At 39.8% G+C, this 26939-nt stretch overlaps 1 protein-coding gene across 7 annotated transcripts in view; it reads left to right on the top strand.

Annotated features, from left to right (window-relative positions):
• The first annotated feature begins 488 nt into the window (after positions 1 to 488).
• The window catches only part of LOC105256429 (autism susceptibility gene 2 protein), a 28829-nt gene continuing 2378 nt past the window's right edge, over positions 489 to 26939 (top strand). Inside the window, exons 1-15 of one of the 7 annotated variants that reach the window (XM_011266315.3) lie at positions 489 to 3019; positions 23197 to 23382; positions 23475 to 23588; positions 23800 to 23835; positions 23947 to 23973; positions 24054 to 24114; positions 24239 to 24441; positions 24511 to 24885; positions 24974 to 25212; positions 25326 to 25439; positions 25523 to 25743; positions 25826 to 26049; positions 26138 to 26302; positions 26402 to 26687; positions 26787 to 26925. In XM_011266315.3, coding sequence (XP_011264617.2) covers positions 2633 to 3019; positions 23197 to 23382; positions 23475 to 23588; positions 23800 to 23835; positions 23947 to 23973; positions 24054 to 24114; positions 24239 to 24441; positions 24511 to 24885; positions 24974 to 25212; positions 25326 to 25439; positions 25523 to 25743; positions 25826 to 26049; positions 26138 to 26302; positions 26402 to 26687; positions 26787 to 26925 — 2777 coding nt within the window. In that variant the 5' untranslated portion in view covers positions 489 to 2632. Of the gene's footprint in view, positions 3020 to 3265; positions 3335 to 23196; positions 23383 to 23474; positions 23589 to 23799; positions 23836 to 23946; positions 23974 to 24053; positions 24115 to 24238; positions 24442 to 24510; positions 24886 to 24973; positions 25213 to 25325; positions 25440 to 25522; positions 25744 to 25825; positions 26050 to 26137; positions 26303 to 26401; positions 26688 to 26786; positions 26926 to 26939 lie in introns of those variants that run through there. The other 6 variants (XM_011266319.3, XM_020029119.2, XM_011266317.3 and 3 more) reach the window with 6 other exon arrangements.

The raw sequence follows: 26939 nt of genomic DNA on the forward strand, positions 1-26939 counted from the left end.
GCGTCCAGTCGAGGAGAAATGACAGAGGAGAGAGGAGGGCTCGTCGAGGTAAAGAGGAGACGCGGCCAGAGAGAGGGAGAGAGAAAACGAGGAGAGCCGAGGCAACGCTCCGAAACGAGAGGCACGACCCCAGAGGCGAGAGAACGCACTACACGTAGCGAACGCGATTCTCCGTTTCTGCATTTCCGCGCGTCCACGTAGAGCCGTATGTGCGGAGGGTGCCCGTATAGGGTAAAAGTACGCCATATTCTCTCGCGGCGGCCGGTGGCGCGACAGAGACGAGACTAGGCGCCGTCAGGCGGAATGACAGGAATGCGTAGCGTCGACGGCGGACGGAATCGGCGGCGAGATCGCGTCGTTCGCGCGTAATTCGGGGCGTGTGCCTTTCGCCGTGGACAGCGGCTTTCTCGCTTCGTCTCTGTCCCGTCCCCTCCCCCCCGCAGTCCTGTCACTCACTCTCTCTCTCTCTCTCTCTCTCTCTCTCTCTCTCTCTCTCTCTCTCTCTCTCTCTCCGTCTCTTTCTAGCTATCCGTCCCTCTCGGATATTAACCCCGGTGTATCAAACGTGTAGTACGTGCCAGGGCGACGTGTAATATGCGTCAGCGACGGCGTACGTCACGCGTCACCGTCCCGTGACATTAGGACGTTGGTCGTCGTGTGTACGCGCGCGCTCTCTCTCTCTCCCTCCCTCTTCCTCTCTCTCTCTTTCTCTCGCGGTACGAGAGAGCCTCGGGACGGAGTACGCAGGAAAGACAAGTGGACAGTCAGTCAGTCAGTCAGTCAGGTAGACCGAGGTAGAGGAGACGGGAGCGGATCCCGCTGGCAGGTCTCTCGGCGCGGCCATTTTTCCACACCGCACGATGCGGCAACCGTGCGTGCCCGTTCGATCCGCCATTCTAAACAATCGGCGCGCTACGTGCACTCGTCGCAGGATGCATCTGACAACGGCAGATCGCGGAGGCACCGCCGTGCCGCGACGACAACGATAAGCGCCGCGCTGCGCCAGCCAACCGACGAGCCAGCCAGCCAGCCAGCCAGCCAGCCGACCAGCCAGCCGACCGACCGACCGACCGACCGACCGACCAGACGGACGGACGGATCAACGCACGCACGCATGTACGCGCAAGACGCGCTGCCCCGCACACGTTAAGGCGGTGCGCTGCCGATTCGAGACGTTGCGAGAGACGACGTGACGTCGCGAGGACGAGACGACGACGGAGCGGCAGTGCTGGAGGTGGTGGACGACGCCAACGTCGTCTCGCCAACGAACGTCGACGGCGACGACAACGGTGGCGAGGAGGAAGAGGAGGAAGCGAGGAGGCGGGGAAGGAGGAGGCGGTGGAGTGGAAGAAGGAGGAAGAGGGACGTGATCGTGACGATAACGCGAGGAGGATGATAACGGTAGCGCGCGCGACCACAATCGCAACGTGGACGACGGCCGCGACGACCAACGGAAGGAAGACGGAACGGGAGACGGAGCGTATGATCAATCACCCCGCCATGCGCCGCGAGCTTCCCGAGCCTCTCGTGCTTCGTGCGTGCCCGTGATTCGCGATTGTGCGAATACAGCGAAGGAGAGGAGAGAGATATAGCGTGCGAAACCGTCGGACGTTAAATAGCGCGTGCGTGCGCGTGTGTGCGTGCGTGCGTGCGTGTGTCAACGGTGGTGCGCGTCCACTACTCCAGCCTTCTTACGTGCACGTTGGTACTCCGAGTGTGTACTCGCCGATCTTGGGCGACCGTCTCGTCCGTAAAGTGCTCCACCTCGGTGTGTGTGTGTATGTGTGTGTGTGTCTCTCTCTTTCTATTCCCCTGTCCATCTGTCTGTGTCTCTCTTTCTCTATCTCTCTCTCTATCTATCTATCTATCTATCTATCTATCTATCTATCTCGTCTCTGCCCTACGTGCGTGTTTCTCGCGTGCTTCCTCGCCACACGCATCCGGGACTCTTCTTCGACCAGCGCGCACGATCGATGTGACATCGCGGCCTCTCTCGTGCTGGCGGTATCGCGGCCACGCATCGCGTCGAGAGGAACTCGTTGGACGGGCGCAGGAAAGGAGTATCGCGGAGGCCAGCGTGTGTACATACGTGCGACAGAGTGCATGCCGACAGTAAGTCGTCTCGCGAGTGCGTATCCCGAGGCAGTGTAGCGCGCGCTCTCTCTCTCTCTCTCCCTCCCTCTTCCTCTGTCTCTTTCTCTCTCGCTCTCTCTGCCCTGTTCATTCCCCTGTTCGTTTCTCTTCCTACCTACTCGCCTTTGCTCGTTTCCTCTAATACTCTGCGTCCCCTCGTCTTCCTTTCTTCCCTCACCCTCCTCTCGTCCTTTCCCCGTCTTCTCTCCCTCTCTCTCTCCCCGTCTCGCTTTTCTTTCTCTCGCTCCCTCTCCGCTCTCTTGCCATCGGTCGAGACGACCATAGAATGCACGACGACAACGCTGCTACGATCATCGTTGCTGTCGTCTGCTCTTGTACTCCCTTTGTCGTCGTCATCGTCCCGTGCGTCACCTTCCTCCGCGTCATCCCACGTCTACGTCTACGTTGACCACGAGGCCGCGCCGCGGGTGATATCGGAGATATCGGCTACGAGATATCGGACGTTTCAGTGAAGTGCCGAGGAGGTGGTCGCGCGAAGATGGAGATCGAGGCGAAGCAGCGTAGCCAGAAGAACCGACGACGGGAGCGGGCGCAGCGCATGCTGGCGCAGAGGGAGAGCCTGGCCACCGCGAAGCAACAGCAACAGCAGCAGCAACAGTCGCAGCAGTCGCGGCAACGGCCGCCGAACGACGAGGAGGACAGCCACAGCGGCGAGGACGAGGACCCCGCCGGCGGCGGCGGCGGCCTCGGTGCCAAGACCGGTCATCCGCGAGACGGACACTCGCGGCCGCCCAGGCCACCGCGACCCCCGAGGCCTCGCAAGAAGTCTTCCCTCGCGGCCGCCAACCAAAAGGAGCCACCCTTCGAGGAGGACATTATCGACGGATTCGCTATCCTCGCTTTCCGCACGTACGAGGATCTCGAGGTGAGAGACCATTTCCGTGTCTTTTCTTTCTTCCTTTTTTTTTTATATTTCTTTTTATCTTATCCGATTATCTTTGTGTACTTTTGATTCCCGCAATGTCGTTCGCTTACCTGACGTCATCTCAAGTGTGTGTACAGACGGTGCTTTTGTTTGCTACGTTTGTTTTGAATCTATTGATATTTTTTCCCCCCCGAGTCGAGACTAGAACAAAGATATCCGGATGCGAAAGAATCGCTTGGTTGAGTACGATTCGAAGCAGAAATGCAAAGACCATTTGTGCAACACTCGAAGGAATATCACTCGATTTATAATGTTGTAAGTTTCAACTGCTTACAAAACGCAGACACAAGGAGGGTTCAAGAAAAGCGTTCAGTTATTTGCGAGTCAATTTTCTTTGGAATTTAAATTATACGGAATATCAACTGTGTAAAGTTCAAATTAAATTTGATCTTTGGATTTCGAGCACTAGACCTACATTCTGAAACATTATTCTTGAATTAACCTGGTTCTGTTCATTAGTCACGCATATCAAGTTAATTACATGTTCATTCTAACATAAAGTAACACGAAAAATACTTTATTAATATCTATACGGAATTACTCTCCGAAATATATTAAATCAAAATTTTCATTTTATAAAGCATTTTACATAATTTTGAGATAAATCTAAAGGGACGAGAGAATTAAAATTCTGAAAATTTCCAATTTTTTGCCGAGGAAAAAATGAAATTATCTTCTTTCACTACCCTTCGCAGCATGGTGTCAGTTAATGGTTGAAAGAAAACAGACCCATTGTCCCATACTCCATGTGTTAAAAGTTTGTCGCCCTGTTTAGTTAATATACTTGTCGATTGATAAAAAGCGAAATTTTTGTTGTTGAATAGATCATTACGTTATTTTATTTTAATGTTTGACTATATTATTACTTACGGTTATGTACTTATGGTTATTTGTGATTATTTAGGATTAGTTGTTGAGTCATTTTCGACAAATCATGTTTACTATTAATTATGGGACATTGAAAAGATATGATGATACACTCGATAATGGATTATCATTCTGCTAATGGCTTCCTAATGATTTCCTGCATTTTTACGTTTCGATTGTAAAGAGAGAATAATTTGATTAATATGTACGATAAGAAAGGGTTTATTTATTTTATGATTTTTAAACGTCGAAAAATTCTGTTAAAGAAAATGCAGTACTTTCTCGATAAATTTTATCAAATTTATTCGAATAGATAGGTTCATATGAAGTAATATGAAGTTGATTGGAAAATAATGATCAATCGTTATTTTTAGTGAATTGAGATAACATAAATTAAGTTCTTGCAAAATATTGACAGAACAGATCAGTGGTTCTCAAACCGAGTTCCGCAAATTCCAAAAATACGAAATACAAACGCAACAATTATAGCATCGTTATCTGAAACAAATAAAAACAACGCTTTCAATCGCATAAAATTTAATATCGATTAATCGTGAAAAATGTACGTTAAAAAAAATGATTCGTCGCCGCAAAATGCATACATACGCATCGTATATTAAAACCGGAGAAAGTTTGAGAAGCTTTGGCCCGAAAACAAACAGGAAAGAATATAAATTCACAAACCATGCGTGCTGAACGGAGAAGAAAGAAAAAAATAGAGAGAAAGAGAGAGAGAGGATGCTTTTATATTGCGATAAGCGGTTTATATCAGATTAATATCACAGCCATTTTATTTTCCGAACACAGCCCGAGATACTCCTCCCTCCAATCAGCGAATTACGAAAATACGCCGCTGGCTCTGATAAACCTCGGTCATTCGCGCGGTTCCGATCGTGGTTGGAGTGAAACCGAATCGAATGGTTAGGTGCAACCGGCCTTTGGAACGCGCGATATCGGCAGCTGACAGCGGCTGATCGTCATCTCCTCTCGCGGCCTCTCTCCTTCGTCGCGGATCGCACATCGCCGTAATGCACGTACTGACCATTTCTTTGCGGCGTGTAACGGTATTCGCGACGCAGACTCGCGGGGATCTCGCGCGAACGAACAGCGAGATGAAAATTTGTTTGCCGTGAGAGAACGCGTGAGAGAAATCCGAATTTTACCCGCGCTTTAACTCCGCATAATATGTACCGAGCACACATTTTTTTTCTCCATCACGCACTTTTCTCCGTTTAAACATTCCTGGAAAATTTCCCTCTTTATATAAACCTACATACAAGTGTTGAAAGGTAAACGGGACTCGAAAGTCAAAATTCGTGGGAGCTGCCTTTTTAAATACGAGAGCATATTATCTCTAAAATCCTACTGTTAATCTAGTCCGTGTATACAAATTATTTTATGCTACATTAAAATAATATAATATGAGGATTAATCTGTATTCATTAGAATGCATACAATAACGATATCTTCTAATATGAAAAGTTTAACAAACGAAAATTTTATAAGAGAATTAATATAATCGAAAATTCGATTAGGAATCTAACAAGTGTTACTTGGTCATAACAAAGATACAACTGATTTAAGACGGAAATTACTCGAATATACTTTAGATATGTTTCGAGGACAGATAAGTAAACTCGCAAGAGCTCGTCGATAAGAAATATCGTAAATTGTTCACGATACTTATTTTTTCACTTATTGACATAAATTTGCATCATAACGAATTGCGACCTTGTTAATATCGCGACACGTGTGCATATTATTAATATTCCTTCATACACGCACATATATATGTATATATATATATATATATATATATATATATATATTCCTTTCTATTTTATTATTTATAAGATATATATATTTTTTTACAAAACAATTTTTCACAATCTTAGAATGCAATCTTATTAATAGTCAGACAGAATCAATTTTTCATAAATGTTTAAAAAATTTTGTAGATAATAAAAATAAATCTCGTAAAATTATTTGGCGTAGAAATAAAACTAGGCTTTGTTCTTTCTTGCTGCTTGCTTAAAAATTAATTAGAGTATTGCGACAAATACGATTCATCGCGATAATAAAACTCATCGGTGTACACGTCATCCGGAGTAGCTCTTGACAATTTTATTCTCTGCAAGCAATCCTCGACAGTAAAATTTCCATCGTACATTGAGAGCGACACTTAATGAGTGTCTAATTGAGAGTTTTCTCCGAGAGCGATCCTCGATAATAAAACTCTCGAGTGTGCACTTTGCCTAACCTTTGATATATCGCGAGATATTTGATTCTCTCCTCTTGTTCTAAATTCGCTGGCATTGAGCCGCATCGTTCTGCATCCACTGTTTCGATCATCTAATTCTAATTAGCGATTCACTTTTTTACATCGCATCGATAATGGCACTACGGATTTAATCTCTTAGTGTCATTAATATTAATTTATGAAAAGAATAATTATTTTAACAAAAAAACTTGTCTTTATATATAATTAAAAGGGGAGCAGTAATGAATTAATGAGTTAATAAAAAGTTTGTTTTTTCCATTACAAGTGAACATAATTGATCTTGCATTCATCGCATATGAATTCTCGCACGTTAGCCCTACATTAAGGTCATCTCGTTATTGGTATGCTTTTTATTTGCGAATTGATCATAAAGAGCGGCGAAAAGAAAATGAATTAACGCCTCGCTCATAATTTTCTATTTTTGCGGTTTTACGACGCGTTGCATGACAGTTGATTCCAAGTCATGTTGTTAATTGCACATTGCATTTTTGTGTTTTATCGATATGTACGCGTGCTCGAAATTATTATTTCTCGCTATAAAAACTTGATACAACGCGACGCATCGCGTTTTAAATCCGCAAATTAACTCCAAGACACGCCGCACAATTACACGCTTTTATCGTGATTTAACGCGGCCAGAAAATTAATCCTTACTTTTTATTGTCTGTCGGGTGTGTCTCCTCCGATTATCGCCCTTTTATTAAAGAGATTGACACAATACAAAATTCGTAAAAATTTAAATAAATTTAATCTTCGCGATGCAAAATTACATTCAAGATAATCACTTGCGATATTATTTCGAATAAATATCTTTGTTGATTTCTATCTGTATAAATCCGCATTATCAAAGAGAGATTTAATATTTACTTGTATGAAATCTATTTTCTTTATGTAAGATTTCATATATTTTGCTTGATAAAATTCAAACATTTTAAAATTAAGTAATTACACAATATTAATCATTCTATTTCAAAGTATTTCCTTGAAATGATTACATTACAAATCAAATATAATTAAGCTTCCATATAGTCCTCAATTATTCTAATTTTCTATCATTTGCTGGAATAAAAAATAAAACTTTGCATGTTTTTTTTTTATCGATCTATAAACGACGATTTGCTTTGCATATTAATAATTATGTAATTATCGTTGCAAAGATTACGGATGCTTATTTCTCGACTTAGTAAACACACACACACACATATTTCTAAAGTAAACCATGTTCAAAGCCTGATGCGATTTTAGTGTGATATGCGGCACGATGTGGACTTTCGATCGATTTTGTCTTGTCTTTTTTACTTAATAAAACGAAAGGATATAAGGATCTTTATGCGTATCGATGTAACATCATAGTTTATTTATCAAGGTTACCCCGTATTTACGACGACAATATCCGTGCAGCCGGCTTGAATCTGCAGGTGGCTCGCCTGTTGCAACCCTTCAGTCTCTCGATTCCAGCGATTTACGCATCTATGCTGTTTTCATGTGTGTGTCACTATAGCAATAAAAGTATAATCCGCATTTATAGCATATATTGTGCTCTCTAAATAACGCATAGTCGATATGTCATTTTCCAAATAACACGGGATCGCGAAATCCATGAAACGAAACTCCATTTGAATAACGCAATAACGCAAAAATTTCTCTCCCACGGAAAGATTTTATATACCCGAAATATTCAGAGATAAAGTTAGCTCCACTGACTTCATCGTTAATTGAATTTCAAATATTAAGTAAGTGCGAAATATATTCTCAATAGAAGTTGTTACATCTTCGTTACATGAAATTATTCACAAACTTTCTCATGTATTAAAAATATGGAAATCCTTGCCCGAGATCGATAACTTTCTTACGCAAATATCAGGATAATCATTGGGGTAATACGCGCACGCGCTGCTTTGTAAGCTCATTCAATATCTGACAAACAGACTTCCGTCACACGAGCTACTGGTTTTCCGGCCTTTCTCGCGTTTGTTTTCATTTCGCGAAAAAGCGAAGTTTATCTTCGGGCAACCATTTTGCGAGACGGCCGCAAAATACATATCACCATAGGTAACCGCTCATTACCATAATCATTACGCTCGCTATGCTTGTTTATGCAACCGACTTCATGAATTTATCGCCTCGTGGCTTCTTTTACTTTATGCCGTCGTTTATACTCGTGTCACAATCGAAGGACAAAAGTGACGAAGCCAGACACGTGTCTCTTTATGCTGCTCTGTGTTTTTTGATAATGTAATATAATCGTGGCACGTATATTACATAAGTGCATATCGGTATATACAGTTGATATCAGTATCTATGATATACTATTCGTTTAATAAAAAGATCGTTTCTTTTTTACATGTGCAAGAGCAAATCGAAATAATATTAATAAATAATTATTAATAAATAATTAATAAATAATTATTAATAATAAATTCAAGTCCATTAGATGGATGCATATATATTCGTATTTATTAGTATTTTAATAACAATAATTATTACTAAAAAAAAAATAAGAATCATTATTTTATTTTTTAAATATTAATTTGCAGAAATGCTCATTTTCATTTTGGCGCATAATCTGAAGACATTTTGGCAAACGTGAGATTGATTTCACAAATTTTATAAGGAAAACGTCAGTCATTTTTCGTCGGTTTAATAATAAAATTTATTTATTTATATGAGGTTTATATGAGAACACTTCTTTTTCGTATGTATATGTGCAATATAATGGAATATTTTTATAACGCATTATACATTCTTGCGATATTGGCGCTGAAAAACAATCGGTATCTTTTAAAAGCATTGAAGCGTAAAATGCGATGTTATTGTTATCGCAAATGATGAAACGGAATACGCGTCTAAATGGGTCTTTTCATCATTCCCGAATAAATATTCCGGCATAAATCAAGTCTCAAACTTTCAAAAGACGCGGTGAAAAAATCTTTTGCTATCGGTTTTTATTTTTTTAATTGAAGGCACCGCTGTATTTTCTCTCGACGATGATGCGCTGTAATCTGTCGCTAATTAATAGAAAATATTTTTCGCGCTTTTCTCTCGGGTTATTATTATTTATTATTATTATTATTTATTATTATTATTTATTATTATTATTATTATTATTTATTATTATTATTATTTATTATTTATTTATATTAATCCTCCGTTAATGCTCTGAAATCATCCATCTCGCTGAGATGGAACGACGATCGATTCTCACTGTCTCTCGGATAAGACGGCGAGAGGGAATTTGAGCCTGTTAAAAACAACGTATCGGTACGCGCGACCTTGGTTTTCTTATTTGGCGCGAGTAAAGCGAGACGGCCTTGTCTGAGCGAGTGAAATTGCTCGCCGCTAAACATTCGACTCCGATTTGCGAAATGTTTCGGCGGGAGTGTCGTTCGGATTGCATTTGGCGCGTCCGATGTCAAAGGCGCGTTTTCGCCCATTTCCACCGTCCTTCTGCCATCGTCGTCGGCGCGTGTAGAGAGGCAGGAGAGGACGCAGATCCTTTTGGTCGCCGATCCTGAAATGCTCCGGTCTCGCCGCCAGACGTCGATTTTTCTCACAACAGTCTTTCAACTGAATCGTTCCTCTCCGTTTATTTTATTTCGTCACCTGTCGGCCTTCTCGGTGACGAGATCATTTCGTTTCATTTCAGGAAAAGTATCGACGCGCGCGTTAAAATCGCCGTGAAATATATGTGCATGCGTAATTATGTTGTAACAACGCCCACTCTACGCGGGTTTAATGTAAACGCGGCTGCGATTTTCAACGTATCTCTCTCTTCGCTAATTAAATGTCCGCGATTAATAACATGCAATTTAACGCTTAACGTAGTTACAAAACATTTTGCAATACACTTTTTTTTTTTTTAAGGCGCGTAATGAAATCACAGCATTCATTAATTATTACTCGCGATCAGATTATGTCCAGGAAATATGAATTACTACAACACACACGCAGATTCCCTGCTAATCACCACTAATGGATTTCTTTTTCTCCCCTCTAATAAATTCCGATTATTATGTACGCGGGATACAGTCAATATTTCCTTTTTCGCATTTGCATATAATATTCCATATGGTTTATTATGATTTAGCAATGTTATTCGAGTCAATTTATTTATTTCAACAAAATATCAGCGAATCACACGATATGCACAGCCGCGAGAAAAATAATGGTTGCTGGCGAGATCGGCTAAATTGAATTGAATTTTTAATGTCCCTTTTTTTCGGAAATAGACTCTCGTATGCAAACAAAAATTGTTTTCACGCTCTCTACATATTTTTTCATCGAGGATTATTTCCTCCTACATTTAATTGTAATTTTCGTTGTATTTTGTATAACAAATGCGTATAACAAACTTAATAAAAATAGCAAGGTCACTTTGGGAAATATTGGAATATAAATAGTTATTTATAACCGATTGGGCTAAAAAGATTTCGCGTCGTAAAGAGCCAACAATAAATGGCGTGCTCTATGAATAGAGTTTAACGGGGAACGGACTTATCGTTGCCTATTAAATTGTCCGCAAACTACATTATATTAGAACGTACTCTCCTCTCGCAGAGAGTCATTGTCCATTTACGTTGATCGAAATATCGAGCTCGTTGATTATCGACCTCGTTGACGATCCCAAAGATGGCTTTTCTATTAAAAAGCCTAAAGCACCGGGCGATCGATAATCGTCGACGCACACACTCGTGAATTCGGAATGAGTGTCACGTCGACGTAATAAATGAGCCAGTATTATGAGTTAAGAAACACCGATACAGCTGTTGCAATCTCATTAAGTATGATTTATTATTCGTTCTAATTTGTATAAAATAAATTTCGAGTGATATTGTCTCATTGGTAGCAATGAAAAGGCGAGATTAAGGATGTAACGTAAAATATTTTAATTAATAATATAATTTAATTAATGATATAATTCAATTAATGATATAATTCAATCGATCATTTATTACCGCGACTTGTATCAAATATCAAATTAATATAATTATTATAATATTATAAACATTGCTAATATTGATGAGATGTAAACGACGGACGTTATAAATATGTTACAAAAAAAGGATTATATGATACGTAATCATACCTCTTTAGCAAATCAGATTTAGATCAGTATGTGCATATATAATTTTTCCTCGTTGCATCGAAAAAAAATAATGGGGAGAACAGATCTATATTAGAATTATTTCTCGTATTTCGGGAGGCAGTATAAAACATAAAAATAACGTTGGAAAAACTCACTTGCTCTATTATAGTATTTTTTGTTATAATTCGATAAAGAAAAAAAGTATGAAACTTTATCTACGTTGTAAAAAAAATATGCATTTAAATTGCGAATCGAACAGTCATACACGTACGGATGCAAATATCTCGCGCGGTCGATGTAAAATAAATACCGAGTCTCCCCTTCCCCTAATTCGCGCTGATAAAGAGTCGGCGATAAGACCCGATGTACCACCTCGGATTACGTACTCGTTTCTGGGAGATGGCGAACGGTGTCTCGGGGCTTTTTCTCGCCAACGACCGGGTGTCTCGAAACTTTTACATCGTCCGAACGAGTCTTTCCGTGCGCGAGAGCGCGAGAGGGTGCGAGAAGGAGCGCGAGGAAGAGGAGCTCTCGAGTTCGTCGGCCGAGAAACGTAATTTCGCGTCGGCCGAAACCGCCGGCGTTCGGTCCAGATTATACCGAGGGCTCGCTCGTGGTGTCGTTAGCCGCGCCGAGAGAGTGAGGTCAGCAGCGGTGCGCCACTCAATAAATCAGAGTTGCTGCTGCTGCTGTGCGTTGCACGCCAGTGGGAAGCGAGGTCGGTCAAATTCTGTCACGTGATCTGTCAACGGAGATCGCCCGGTCAAAACATATAGTCGGATATATATGCATATATGCGAACCCGGGAGTCTGCGTTGCGAATTTCTAGCAAAGGTCGGGAGTGAGACGTGAATGAAAGAGAAAGCGGAGAAATCAACCGCGTTCAAAAGTTTACGGCATCGAGATGTGAATTTTATTTTTGTGGCGAAATATAGGAATTTTGAATGCGCATGTATGACATGTGTCTATGTCTGCGTTTGTGTACGAGGGAATTTATAACTTATTTTATTTGATAATCGTCGCATGTAAAATTTTCTACCTGTTATATGTTTCATTATATATGAGTTACATTTTGTTATGTAATATGGCAATCGTATCGCTAGCTTTCTTGTAATTTTAGTAAACGCGATTTTTTTTTTATATCTACAACATTGAACTTGGTTTCTTGCTTTATAGAATTTTAAAAGAAAAATTATTCTTATTATTACTTGTTATGTAATAATAAGTTTACAAATTACTTGTTATAATAAATTATTACTTGTTTATGACACAATGTCATTGAGAAATAAATGCTTATTATACGGTCTATTTATGCGTTATACATTTTTTTGATTCGTTATACATTTTTTCGATTGCATTTTGGTAAACGCGATATTTTTCGATATCTACACATTGAACTTGCTGGTTTCTTGCTTTACAGAATAATTTTAAAGAGGAAATTATTATTCTTATTATTACTTGTTATGTAATAATATGTTTATAAATTACTTGTTATAATAAATTATTACTTGTTTATGACACAATATCATCGAGAAATAAATGTTATGCGATCTATTTATGCGATATACATTTTTTTTGATACGTATCGATTGCGTTTTCCCCATTTATTTTCAGCTTGAAAGACTATCGGGGATTTGTAATAATTTGAAATACATATGCAGTTTCAGCGTCGGTTGAAATAACATTGAGAGAGATTATTGCATAGAACGGTTTTATTTTTCGCGAACGGAATCTATTGCTCTTCTGTTTTCACGTTTTATAACTTTTTTTTTTTCGTTTTGTTCGACCACTCGGTGAAATAATTCGAGAGTGCATCGAGCTACGGCTTATTCACAGTTCGTTAAAAAATAATAAACTCGACCGATCGGCAGCCCACTAATTGCCGTACGAGGTAACAATCGGGTGACGCGTTGCAACTTAATTATCGCATAATTAAGCATACGCTTTGAATTACTTTACGGGGAGCAATTTATAAAAATCACCTAGGTACTCAAAGGTAATATATTGCAATTGGCTATCATCGACGAATAATTCTATTATCCTGTGAATTACGCGATACAATGATGAATATGTAACGAGGTAGCATATTTTAATAATAAATCAAAATGTACTCGATCGACTCGGCCGTGTTCGCTTCTACATCATTATCCTTTAAAATCTACAGAGTATTAATAAAAACTGCATTACCCATTTATCGCTTTTAGTTAATTATACAAAAGCTCTTATTAATACTGGTAAATAAATGAGATTCAACGGTACCGATGGCAAATACACGAGATCCGTTGATAATTACCAGCGATTAATTATCAACGAAATGATATCGAGGTATGCATGACGAAATAAACATTTCCATTAATTTGACAAAATATATCGATTTACCTCCAGGCGAATAATATGGATGAAAAATGACACGTTATCGTAACGCGTTTTTTTTTTCCAAGCGTACATTTTTCGCGAGAAAAGGATGAAAAAAATGCTTTTAATCGCACGCGGATTAGGAGGATCGATATGGGGAATCGCATCGACGATGTCCGGCGACAAAAGAATCGTCCGCACCTGTATGAAAAGTGACCTACTTTTCTCCGTAATTCCTTGAGATACGAAAGAAAGTCCGTCTTTTACTCTCGCATCGACCTTTACATCGCGGTCGCTTTTGCGAGAAAGAAGCTCGTCTAACGAAAAACCATTTTAGATGTACTTCTCTGATTTTCACACAAGAAGCTCAGATATGTCGTGATACGATAGAGATATGCATTCTTTCATATGTCCTCTTTCCAGCGGAATTGAAACAACTTTTCAAAGATAAATTGATATCTTTCTGAATAGCATTGTTACTACAAGACGCATAAAAGAATATTCCAAACATGTTTTATGATTGTGAGATGTATATTGAAGACAAACATAGTTATCAATCCAAATTTTCCAAAAGAGATAAAATTTAAAAGAAAAGAAACACAGAGATTATAATTCTTAAAATATCTTTTGATAACATATCGCGCGTGTCTTTTCATAACTCGACAACTGTTGTCAAAAACAATTATAATGATGACAAATTATCATTACACAGGGTGTTTCTTAATAAGTACGAAAAATTTTAGGAAATAATTCTTTGTTGAAAATTAAGAGAGATTAAAGAAATGAAATTAGATGGATATTTTCTACTAATAAAAAGGTTATTTATTAATATTTTTTTCAGTCTCTCGTATTATTATAAGAGAATGAAACTAGCAATCCCTATTCAATTTTTTATTAGAACTTTTTAATGTTTATATGAAAAACCTTAATTTTCAACAAAGAATCATCTCCTAAAATTGTTCGCGCTTATTGAGAAACACCCTGTGTATTTTATCATTTCTTTTAAATAATCGGCAATATGTCTAATCTAAAAATTTTGCTCGGCTGCGCATTGTGATACAATCGAAGAATCGGTGAGATCCAAGGATCGGCAGATTTTCTCTGGAAAAGCCACGGTACGACCCAAGGGCGATTATTCGCACGCGGAAGCGATCAAACGGCAACATTATCCGCAATAAACATTAGGAACACGTCGCGCGAATGGAGTAGCACGCGCGAGGATAATGGCGGAGTACTTATTTTCAAATCGTCGTCTCTGGCGCGACGATTTAAAAGAGAGAGAGAGGGAGGAGGAGAACGAGAGAGCACCCAGGAATCGTAAAATAAGAGCGCGATAATATCTCGGGCCGGTCAAATTACCGCGGTTCGCGGCTATGTAAATCGGCCCAAAGATTTTTACGCGCGCGAAATAATCGCCCGAGAGAGACTTTATCGCGCCGCCTCCTCTCGCACCGCGCTAAATCTCTTTACTGGTTTGTCGGTCCGCTATTTTTTTCTCCCCTTCTTTCCCTCTCATTGTGTTCGTCCCCCTCTGTCCTTTTTTTTTTCTTTTCTTTTCGTCCACATCGGGATAAATGCTTTATTGCCCGACGATCCGACCAACCGGGCCAGTGGCGTAACTGGACGAGCACGTGTCTAAAATACGACGTGCTTTTCATTTTTAATGGACCGAAAGGTCCAATAAAAGGCGGTGTCCAACTTTTGAAACAGGAAAGACACGAGTTATAAAACACGTTTTTTTTAAAAAATGAGCTGACACACAGAAATTTCGCTTTTTTATATAATTTCTATTAGGTAATCTATCCTACGAGATATTATTTTCGGTTGCGCACCTCTTTTTAATCTTTGTGGGAATAATTTAAAACGTAATTTTATTCATTACTTATAATAATGCAATTAATAAATAATAAATCAATGTATATGAAAATATATACATTTGTGCTAATCACTTGTATTTTCTATCCTATGCAAATTTTTCCCAAGTTTACAGAAAAGAAGCAGTGTAATAAAATTAATATGTACCGATAACTCCACTAATAAATGCGCGATATTATACGGAGGCAATTAACAAACTTGTGCTACGCTACTTTAACGGAGACGCAACATAATTTTATCAGTTGAGTAATAACGCAGCTTTCTCATTTGAATCAACGCAGGATTAAAGCTCGTCCCTGCCGCTCGTAATCGCATTCCTTTTTCTGTTTACGTCGTTTTAAACGCGAAAAACGCATCGGAACGCGATAAGAACTTTTCTCCATCCGCGACTGAAAACGAGCCGTATCTCTTTTCACCGAGGACGTTATTCCTCAGCGGTATATCTTGACAATATTTTTAAACACACTGCCGTGCTCAGCCGCCGGGCTAAGCCAAACAATCCGACCGGTCTTTCGTTTATTATCCCGCGCAAGCGAATGCGCCTTCTCGCACCGAATAAATATCTCGCAGATGATCTAATATCTTTGCTAGGTGATTTTGTGCTTCCGACACATATGTATCTGTTTTTGTCATATGGAGGAATAACAAATTCGTGCCCCGTTTGTGGCAGGATTGCTTGATCAATTGAAAGCGTTAAGTTGGAAACAATAGTTTTCAAAATATGATGATGAAATGAAAATTAATTTTTAATTGATAAAAATCTTTGATAAATTAATTTTCATTTCATCAATAAATCCTCTGCACAGTTGAGCATTTTCTCTTAATTTAATACTGTATTTTGGCACAAAATTTTAAGTAGTATTTTTGAATCGAGATATTTATACAATATTTTTTAAATATTTAGAGAGAGAAAGATATGAAAGAGAATAATATCGTTCAGATATTAATACAATATTATGATATTAATATGATAAATTAATTTTCATTTCATCAATAAATCCTCTGCACAGTTGAGCATTTTCTCTTAATTTAATACTGTATTTTGGCATAAAATTTTAAATAGTATTTTTGTATCGAGATATTTATACAATATTTTTTAAATATTTAGAGAGAGAAAGATATGAAAGAGAATAATATCGTTCAGACTTTCATTGATAGGACTGATTTGAATATACGAAGTATATTATACATAAATTTGCAATTATGAGCGGGCGCTAGAGTAAAAGATAATAATAGCGAATCTGCAAATTTTAAATACGATTTCATGTAGACGCGGTGCGCGCACTATACATTATTATTATAGGATACGAGATTAAACGAGGTGAGAGTCAGAGGACTCTCATCTTGTCGAAGAGTTCGCACGTCGCGTTAACCGCCGCTATTCGCCGCATTTTAGCGGGCGCGCTTAATGACTTGCGTCTCTAATGACCGGATCGTGTGTGCGTGTGTGCGTGGGCGGGCGCGCACGTCCGTACACATACGCGCGGAAATATGGCACGACGATTTTACCGTAAATCCGCGAGTGCAAACAATGCTCGCGATGATATGTGTTTACCTTCATATAACTTTGGACGATCGCCAGGCGCCGTTCACCGCTACGTCAATTCCCGGCGCTGGCAAACGGCCGAAAATCTTTGTCAAACCATATGTCCGCGCATCACACCTCCCCCTCTTCCCGTCTGCCCTCCCCGTAGCCACTCGCCGGGAAAAGTCAGCGTATGTTGTGCGGAATCTTTAACGGTGAACGAACACACGAGTTATGACGCGGAGGCAAAAAGGAAAATGTTGTTGTCAAATTTAACGCTCGTTATAAGCTGCGCGTTATCGAGTGATTTATCTTGCTCGCTCTTCCGGAAAATCCTTCTCGCCCAGGCGTGCAATCTAGCTTCTGTCAGTATCAGTAAACGAGTGGATTCAATTTTTTTTTAAGCACGAGAGCACTGTAAAAATGATTAAAGTGGTTGGAAATATGTAATAATTATTTCAACGATTATACATTTGACCAACGATTAAAATTTGACCATTATTTTTTATCGCGATTTTTGCAGGATTATAACGGCGTATATAATTTATAGTAGCTGCGGAAATATAATATTTGTATGTGGGATTGTTTCATTTCAAGTTTTACTCGGCAGAAACAAACCTATTTACTTTAATAAGATTTAAAGTCAGATATACCCTTTCATACACTTATCGAATCGCGTATGCTTTAATCCGTCAAAGTGAATTTATATTTATATTTTATTTATACGATATTTTGCTCAAACACCGTTATTAATGGTAATGATTTCATTCACGCTTAAATGGAAAAGTAGGTAAGATCGTAAAAACCCGCTCGCGCCAAAAAAAAGTTGTCTACATCAACAACGTAATTTTAAATCTATAAAATTCATGATTGTACTTTTTTACTATACACCGAGATAAAAATGAATATACAAACATGAAAATAAAAAGTTGAATTTCAACTCGCGTGTCATGTCGCATAATTTATGCATATTTATTTTGTACGTAAATAATTTAATTTGCGCCAAATTAGAGTATAAATTAAGATATATAATATATTTCTGCAATCAAGCTTATCAATTTTAACGCTCCAGGCGAATGACCTCTTGTAACTTCGTATTATCTATAGTATAGTCGCGCTTTTACTTCATCGATAAACGTTTAAATATAAAAAAATCGATTTTATATTATCCCGTACAGACTATTGTTGTTACATTGCAGCAATATTGCGGCAATATTGCTGCAATGTAACATGGATAAACTGTGCGCATTAGACCAACGGGACGTTCGAAGAAGACAAGAAGCGAAAGACACGTCTGTAGGGAAATCGTCATTTTTGCTGGTTCATGAATTTCCGCACTCGATTTAACGATCGATCGATCCTTATCTTTCTCGCTCTCGATCGGCCATTGCACGCAGGATGCATCCGGGTCCTGCGAGTGCATTAACGGCGTTTCTCGAGTAAACGCGCGTCGACGTATACCCTGTTATCCTCCGTGTGTACACGAGAGCGTATTAATATCGCGGCAAGGGTATATGTGCGACGAGCAACTGATTAGAGCGGAGCCCCCGGTCGTGTCAACATACGAAACGAACGGAACGGGACGCCCGCGCCGGCAACGTTGCGAGCGCGGCCGGACGACTTTAGTAGCCGAATGCAACGCACGCTCGTCCGGCTCGGTGGAACGTCCGCGCGTCCGAGAGAACGACCTTCCCTCCGCACCGGTTCGCGTTGTGTCGAGGAACTTCGCTTACCGTGCCTATGCCTCTGCGCGAGCGCTTCTACTTCGTTCGCTCTCTTCAGACGCGCCACGTTCTTCCTCGCTTCTTCGGGTGCAAATCTTGCGCGAATTTCAAGCGAGATTCAGCTCGACATTCTTAGCCCCTCGATCGGCGAAGATGAACCAAAATTTAGAAATATGACGTTTGTCCGTTCCTACGTGTGCTTAATTATAATCTAGAAGAAAAATTAGAATTTGTAGGCGATTTTACAGGAGATGCGTTTTTTTGTCACAGACAGTCATAAGTTACATTCTTTGGTTATGAATAAATTTGAATACATTTTGCATAAGAAACCACTCAAGGCAGAGAGTTATAAATATTTATAACTTAAAAAAAAACAGGGTTACGTATAATTATTTTTCTTATCTATATATATAGAAGTTGGCTCGAAATTTAAAGATATGATAATTATTTGTAACAAAATTTTTAATTAATGTACAACTCTACTAAGCAGAAAATTGATAATAAGAGATATTATTTTACGAAGTATTCTTTTAAAACACAATGAAATGCCTCAATTATTGCAAGTCACACACGCGCATAAATCTGATATATAAATTATTCTCCAATATATATTTTCTTGCATAAATGTTTTTTTAAAATAATTGCTACTCATTTATCTATTCATTGAATATTAAATAGCAAATTATTTATTGAAAAAGGAGCAAATTTATCTGACTGCAATTTTTCAATTCGTAAACGTGTATTAATGATTTCTATATTTCAAGAGCCTGAATTACATTAATTCTTTCACCTTTTTCATACATTTTTATAAGAAATTTATAGCTAAATAAATACGAAAAAAATACACATATTTATATCGATAATCTATCTTATCTTTTTTTAATCATGATTTTTATCATGACAGTAGAGTGTATGTTTTATAATCATTGGAGGGAGGAAGAGAGGGGAAATCTAGATTTATTTATACACTAATCATGATCGAATGAAAGAAATGTGAAGAGCGATATAAATTATATGTACAATATAAAATGCCACGTTGTGTGTGAAGAACTTTTCGGCAAGTGTGTGTAATGTATAAGAAACACGTTACCGCATCGCGTTATTTCGAATAATATAAACCGTGACTTGCAAAAAAAAAATAATTGTCCGTACATGCACATGAGGTGACTTTTTTCACACGAGCACTTTTAAAAAAAAATTAAATCGTACCGTTTTTTTTCGCGTACGAGTAATTTAAGTAATTCTCTAATTAAGTTTTCATAAAAAAAGACAGAACCTTGAGAGTGATAAACGAAATACAGCAGAAATTCATTATGGCATTAACAAGCGATTCGCAGCTCGAATTGCACTCGTACAACTGTTGCTTCCAGCGATTTTTCTTTCCGTTCTATTCACTCGAAGGTATTTATTCTCATATTTAGATTTTCACAAATACTATAATAAAGGCGATTCAGGATGCGTAATAATACGTTATGCAGTTAATGGACTTGTGCTATATTAGACATTCTACACTACACTGCAGCATATTTCGATTATGTAGCCATAATGAATTATCGTGCGCATATTTCTTGCGAAAGAAACATTGTGACATACCTGTAGTAAAAGCCAGGGCTTGCAGAATTAAACCCATACATTCTTGCATGCAACGTAATCGGACAAACGGGAGAAAGGATTTAATCACATTGTGGGTATACACAATGATAGTGTACGTTCTTATACAACGGCATATCAACGTCAATCAAAGTATATTTGCTCCATTTTTGTAGATGGAATTTTATTGCGTAGACTGAAAATCATATGATTTTTTTTTATATACTCACTTATCTAAAATAATCTTTGTAATATCTACAAAGTGATAAGTGTCAGATTGTGTGCGCGTATATTCTATTCTTACACAACCATCATTTGAAAACTTTTCTATAATATTTGCTATAAATATATAGAATAAGAATATATAGATATATAAAATATATAAATATATATAATAAGAATATTATAAATATATATAATATATAATAAAAATTTTATTCTTATTATGAAAGTGAATTCGTGCTGTATGTGATTTGCAGAGAAAAAGACGTATTTATTAAAAGATGCGTTTCATACTGCGGTTTATTATCGTTAAAAATAACTCAAAGATGACTTCATACTCGGAAAATAATCGATAACTTGCGATCTCTTTCTAAAGTGACGTCTCATTTAGTGGTACAAGACCCCTGTTAATCTCAATCTGACAAAACATCACATCGTACAAGCACAATATGCGACTATCTCGGAGAGTAATGCGCGTCAGCTGATTCAGTTTAGCCGTATGAATGAACGAGGAGTTTGCCAACTGTGATAGCTCTCATCAATCATGTCTTGGCATCTTTGCTCGGAAAAAAAGAAGGGAAAAAAAAATACGCGCTACGTACTCCACGAAAAATTCTTTGCTCTCGCGAGGACGATCATATTCGACAACCCCTTCCGACGATGTAGAATTCGATCTGCACTCGAGTGCCCTCGCGGGTATCTTTCTTCCACGAAGCAGCTTTCCCGATCGGGCGCGAAGGTTTTTATTCAATTAATTCGCGTCACACCGCGGAACACGCGATCCGACCGCGACGAACACGTCCTAGGGGGTTTCGACTCGCAGTTGGCACACGTGCGCAGGTGGAGTGTGGTTTTTGCCGGGCAGTGGTGGCGACGGCGACGACGACGACGGCGGCGACGATGATGGTGGTGGTAGCAGCGGCGGCGGTGGTTTTTTGCGCCAACCGCGAGGTCTCTAGTGGCTTTTTCCCTTCTTTTCTTTGGTACCCGCCCGTGACACGGGAGGGAGAGAGAAAGGCGGAGGGAGAAGCGAGGAGCACGACATCCCATAGCCATGCGTTTGAGAAAGAAAGCGTAAAAGAAGGATAGGGAAAGGGAGAGGGAGAGAGAGAAAGAGCAATCGGATCGTGGTTCGTTCCTTCCAGCTGGCCTGGCAAAAGCGAAGAGGCCTCGTCGCGCGGCTGCTCGTTCGGTCAATGTCTTCTCTTTCTTCCTCGCTCTTTCCCTCGCCAGCCCTCTCGCTCCGTCTCCCTCATCCTCTCATCCCCTCCCAGCGTCGTCTCCTCGCGGCTCTTTCTCTCGCTTCTTCTCCTCGCTCCCCGCTCTCTTTCATCGCTCCCCCCCACCAGCAGCGCTCCCGTGCTGCATCGCGCACACACGAGACACGGGTGTCTGCGAAATCCCTCTGTCATCTTGCGAACGCCCGTCCGCGGCGAGGAAATTATCCCGCGCCGTGCGCGATCGCGAAAAATCAGTTGCTCGCGCCACCGACTCGTCATCGTCGTCCTCATCCTCGTCCTCGTCCTCGTCGTCATCGTCGTCGTCGTCGTCCTCGTTGGCGGAAAATCGCAGAGAGAGACCCGCTATCGCGTATCAACGGTAAACGGTTTTATTCGTTTCGTTCGCTCGCGGAAAGAAAGAGAAGGCGGCCGCGCGCTCGGAAATGTGCCCTGGTGTCGCGGTTTGAAGGCTCGTTCTGACGGAGAGAAGGAGGCCTTCTCTCCCGTCTCGCCCAACCACGTCCGACCTTTTTTTCGCCGGCGGTCGCGCGCAACAGCGTGTGAAAGTTCCGCGATCGTTCCGCCGCGGACTCTCGACTCTACGCGTCGTCGACGATCCTTCCGACATCCTCTACGTCGTCGTCGTCGTCCTTGTTTCTCGTCTCTCTCCCTCGTCGCTCCAACCGAGTTATTTTCGCGGCGAGATTCCTGTCCTGCGCGGGGTGTTTGTATGTGTTCCCGAGGTGCGTCTAGCGGTGAGACAGTGCGAAAACACTCGATCGTGCAGTCGGAGAGCATGGCTATCGGCGACGTCGGTATCGTCACCGTGCGTTGCTAGAGCGGCAGCGGGTATCGCGCGGGCGCGAGAAACGAAACACGACACCGCGGATTCGCGAGCGGGATACAACTAGCGACTTTCGGGAATTCGATAGCGGCGTTGCCTCTCATTTCTCGCGAACACAGGTGGGCATCTATATTTGTGGACCGATTTAATTATAGATTGATAATTATTGTCAGATTAGCGCTTCTCGTGCCTAGTATTTCGTTACTGACGGCAACAACGGCGAGATTCTTGCATAATTCTTATTTACTTTTTATCTTATATATGTATAAAAAATGTAATACAAATAAAAATTTCTCCTCCATATTAAGTGTAAAATTAAAATTTATAACAACAATTGTGCGTCACTGCTACAAATATTGTTTCTTTATATTTTTAATATTTTCAAGATAATTTGTAGAACCAATTAATGTAAAATTAATCTGAAAAAATTATATTCATATGTGTAAGATATAAATGTCATATATACATATATGTATTATATTATATATTTGTATATATATATTTATGCATTATTTTGTATGTTTTCAGAGTGCAATAAAGTTAGCTGGTAAAAATAATGTCAAGAAGCTGCATACATTGTTGTCGATAGTGGAAGAAAAACCAAAAGTGGATACAGGACAGAATAACAGGCACAACGAGCACCACATCAAAAATAATTTCAAACACAACCATTACACACATAATTCCATACTGACACCCTCGACGTTAAACCAGGTATCTTGATTGAATTATGTAAGCAATTGAATCTCTTACTGATCTGATTTTAAGAAATACCACGTGACAATGTATGGAAATTTCTTTTACAGGGCCTAGATGCAGGTACAAGTGACGATAGTGGTAGAGCATCTGAACAATTGCACGGCCCTGGTATACCTAGGGATTGCCAGGACGCAGACAGTTCCAGGGACCATCTCAGCGATGTAATCTCATACTATAATTCAATTAAATTCATATAACTTAGAATTTATATGCTAAATAAATGTTAATCTGCCTATAGTTAACAAAAACTTATTTACTGCATACAAAAATCAATGTACATTTCTTTATTATCAAATGTAAAGTCATAAATTAGTGTATTTACTCAGAAATTATACATATATGTTTATACTCACATCTATTTTTATAATACAGGCTAGCAGTCATTGCAGTTCGGGTAAAGGTTATATCGTGAGTATTGCTGATAAAAAATATCTTGTAAATATAAATCCTATATTTCTTTTTATAATAATAAACGTAATATATTAACGAGATTATTTATAAATTGTTTCTTTGTTTTAGTGTGATAGTGAAGGAGAAGACGATAAGGTATGTTCACATTTTTAAATATTTATAAATAAAATATTTATATATATTGTTTCATTTTAATGATTAATTTTATGTTACAGGGCTCGGATGCCGAATCGATACTCTTTGAATCTTCTACCCCACCACCTCTTGCACGTAAATGTAAGTAATGTTTTCTAACAAATACAAATGCAAATATGAGCAACATATTTATGTTTCAGAATTATAAATATTATCTCATATCTCTTTTTTTCTATGTAACGTATATCTTATTTATTTTTTCTAGACGAATTGCCCTCTTCTTCGCCACACGTTTTGCCACCCGCAAACGGGGCAGGTGGATCTCCACCGGATACGGGTGGGCAAATTTCTAATCCAGCAACGGATGCTCCGGCACCTATACCGCCTCCTGTGCCTGCATCTGCACCAGTTCCAACAGCGCCGAGTCCTCCCAGTCCAACGTTGCCTCCACACATATCCCAGCCTCCTGTAAGTATACCTCCATGTTATAAAAATGTATGCATAGAAAATAACTTACGTTTGTCAATGATATTTCAGATGACTAGTCCTTTGGCAGCGAATCCACGTGCAATAGCTCCGCAACAGCGGCCAGCTTCCCCTGCTCTGCCACCACCTTCCCTGTCCCAGCAGCCACATACTACGATACCTGCATTACATCCACCTAATGTGCCCCTCGTCTCGTCAAGTCATACAACTAGTCCAGCGGTAGCCAGTTTAGGTGTCACGCCAGCAGCACCTTCGAACGGAGCGGCTACCACGAGTTATCCACCGCCAATTCCTATAGCTGCGTATCCGCAGACGCAACCATCGTATCCACCGCTCTACACTCCGTATACTGCTTTAAATCATAGCCCGTATCTTCCTCCTGCGGTACCATCTCCTTCTCATTCTGCTTCATCACGCGCAGATGTGGTAAGATACACATTGTATTATTGTTAACTTATTAGTTCCAAGTTGTGAAATGCAAGTATTAATAATGAGGATAATAATTGTATTTTAGAGAGGAAGTAGAGCTTCTCCCTGTACCAACATAAATAAACAGACCATAGGAAATAACCTTGCGAGTCATAATAATACTCCATTGAGCGCTGCCACTACGACATGCGTGTCCACCATAACTAATACAGTTACCACGGCAAATTCTATCGCCCATAGAGACATGGTAGCCTGTAGTCTGTCCGGACGGAATAATAATTCTCCACGTGGACACAGTCCTAGTCGGGAAAGAGATAGTTACAGGTAAAATATTTTCTTTTTTTTATAGTATTACAGATACAGCTATCATAGTTGCTTGATTCACTACAGACAAGACAGACAAGAAATTTTTATGATAATTGTAATATTTGTTACAGCAGCAACGTGAGTAGTCTAAGTCGCGGCAGCATAACGCCTGTTAGTGTGCCAAACACCTCCTCTCCAGCCAATTCTAGTCTACCTGCATACACCAAACCACAAGGTTGGATTAGGTAAGCCAACAAATTTTTCAATCAAAGTGAAATGTATTGCTTAAAAAATAATATTAATAATCTTTTACCTGTACAAAAAATAGCAGCAACACGGCTTCTCAGCTATCTCCGGCAACAGCTACATCTGTTCCGAGGCCAACTCCGCCACCGGTACCACTAGGTATACACACATTTCCACCACCGATGTTTGCGGCGCCTTTACCACCACCTGTGTCCAGTTCAAGCCCGCATACTTCACTGTCTTCGCTTCCTCCATCGACGACCAATCCAAATCCGTTTTCCGCGGAGTCTCTGTTTCAAACAAGTAAGCTTATAATCAAATTTTTTGCAATATATAATATATCTATATAAACATAGGCACAGATAATAAATGCGCTAACCAAAAGAAGGGGTGACACATGTTGCAGGTCAAGCAGATCTCTTGAGGAGAGAACTTGATAATAGGTTCTTAGCGTCTCAGGATAGAAATGTTGGAGTGGGAAATTTGGGTCCACCGGCATACCTTCGAACAGAAATGCATCATCATCAGCATCAGCACACACATGTACATCAACATACAACACCGTTACTGCCACCGGCTGCAGCAACAACACTTTTTCCACCTCCAATTGTAAGAAACATATCTACTATCTAATGATCGAAGATTTATATCTCTTATATTTTATATTAATATTATGTCTAAACTTATCAATATGTAGTTTAAGGATATACCAAAATTGGGAGGAGTTGAGTCGCCATTTTTTCGTGGAAATTTAAATCTTTCCGGTTATTCCGGTTTTAATACTGGCCTTCTTCATCCTGGAATTGGTCCGCCTTCGACACCCTTCGTGCCACCTAATCATTTAACTTCATTTGCGCCAAAGGTACATGTACAAAAAAAATTATATAAAAAGCTTGACATTTTATACTGTACATTTCATTGTGCATATATCTTCAATGATTGATTTTTTTTTTAAATACAGAAAAGTGGAAAATGGAATGCGATGCACGTACGCATTGCGTGGGAAATTTATCATCATCAACAAAAGCAACAGGCTGAAGCTAAGGCAGGAAGTGTTGTTAGTACAAAAACTGAGTTATTAAGACCACCAGGCCATCTTTATCCAGGGGGACCAGGCAGTGGTCTTGGACTTGGTGCACCATCAATGGCACCCCCATTTCCCACTAACATGCCATCTGCGCATCCTCCACCCCCACCTCATCCTGTTGGTTTTCTATCTACACCAGCTTCACATTTAGGTAATAGAGGTAACAAAAATTCACATTTATTTAAATGTTTGTGTTCAAATTATTGTAGTTATATACATTATTTCTTTATATATTAATTATAATATTGTTTTATATTAGGAACAGGAATGTCTCCTTTTGGAAGATATCCTTCAACGTTCGGTCCGTCGAATCCCAATTTTCCGGGTCTTTCAACCTTTCCGCCAAGAGAAATGCCACCTCTGGGTGGACTTAGTTCGGTACATGATCCATGGCGAGGGTATGTTACGTCTA

The sequence above is a fragment of the Camponotus floridanus genome, unplaced genomic scaffold, assembly GCF_003227725.1.
Source record: "Camponotus floridanus strain SB8 unplaced genomic scaffold, Cflo_v7.5 scaffold262, whole genome shotgun sequence".
Classification (NCBI taxonomy): domain Eukaryota; kingdom Metazoa; phylum Arthropoda; class Insecta; order Hymenoptera; family Formicidae; genus Camponotus; species Camponotus floridanus.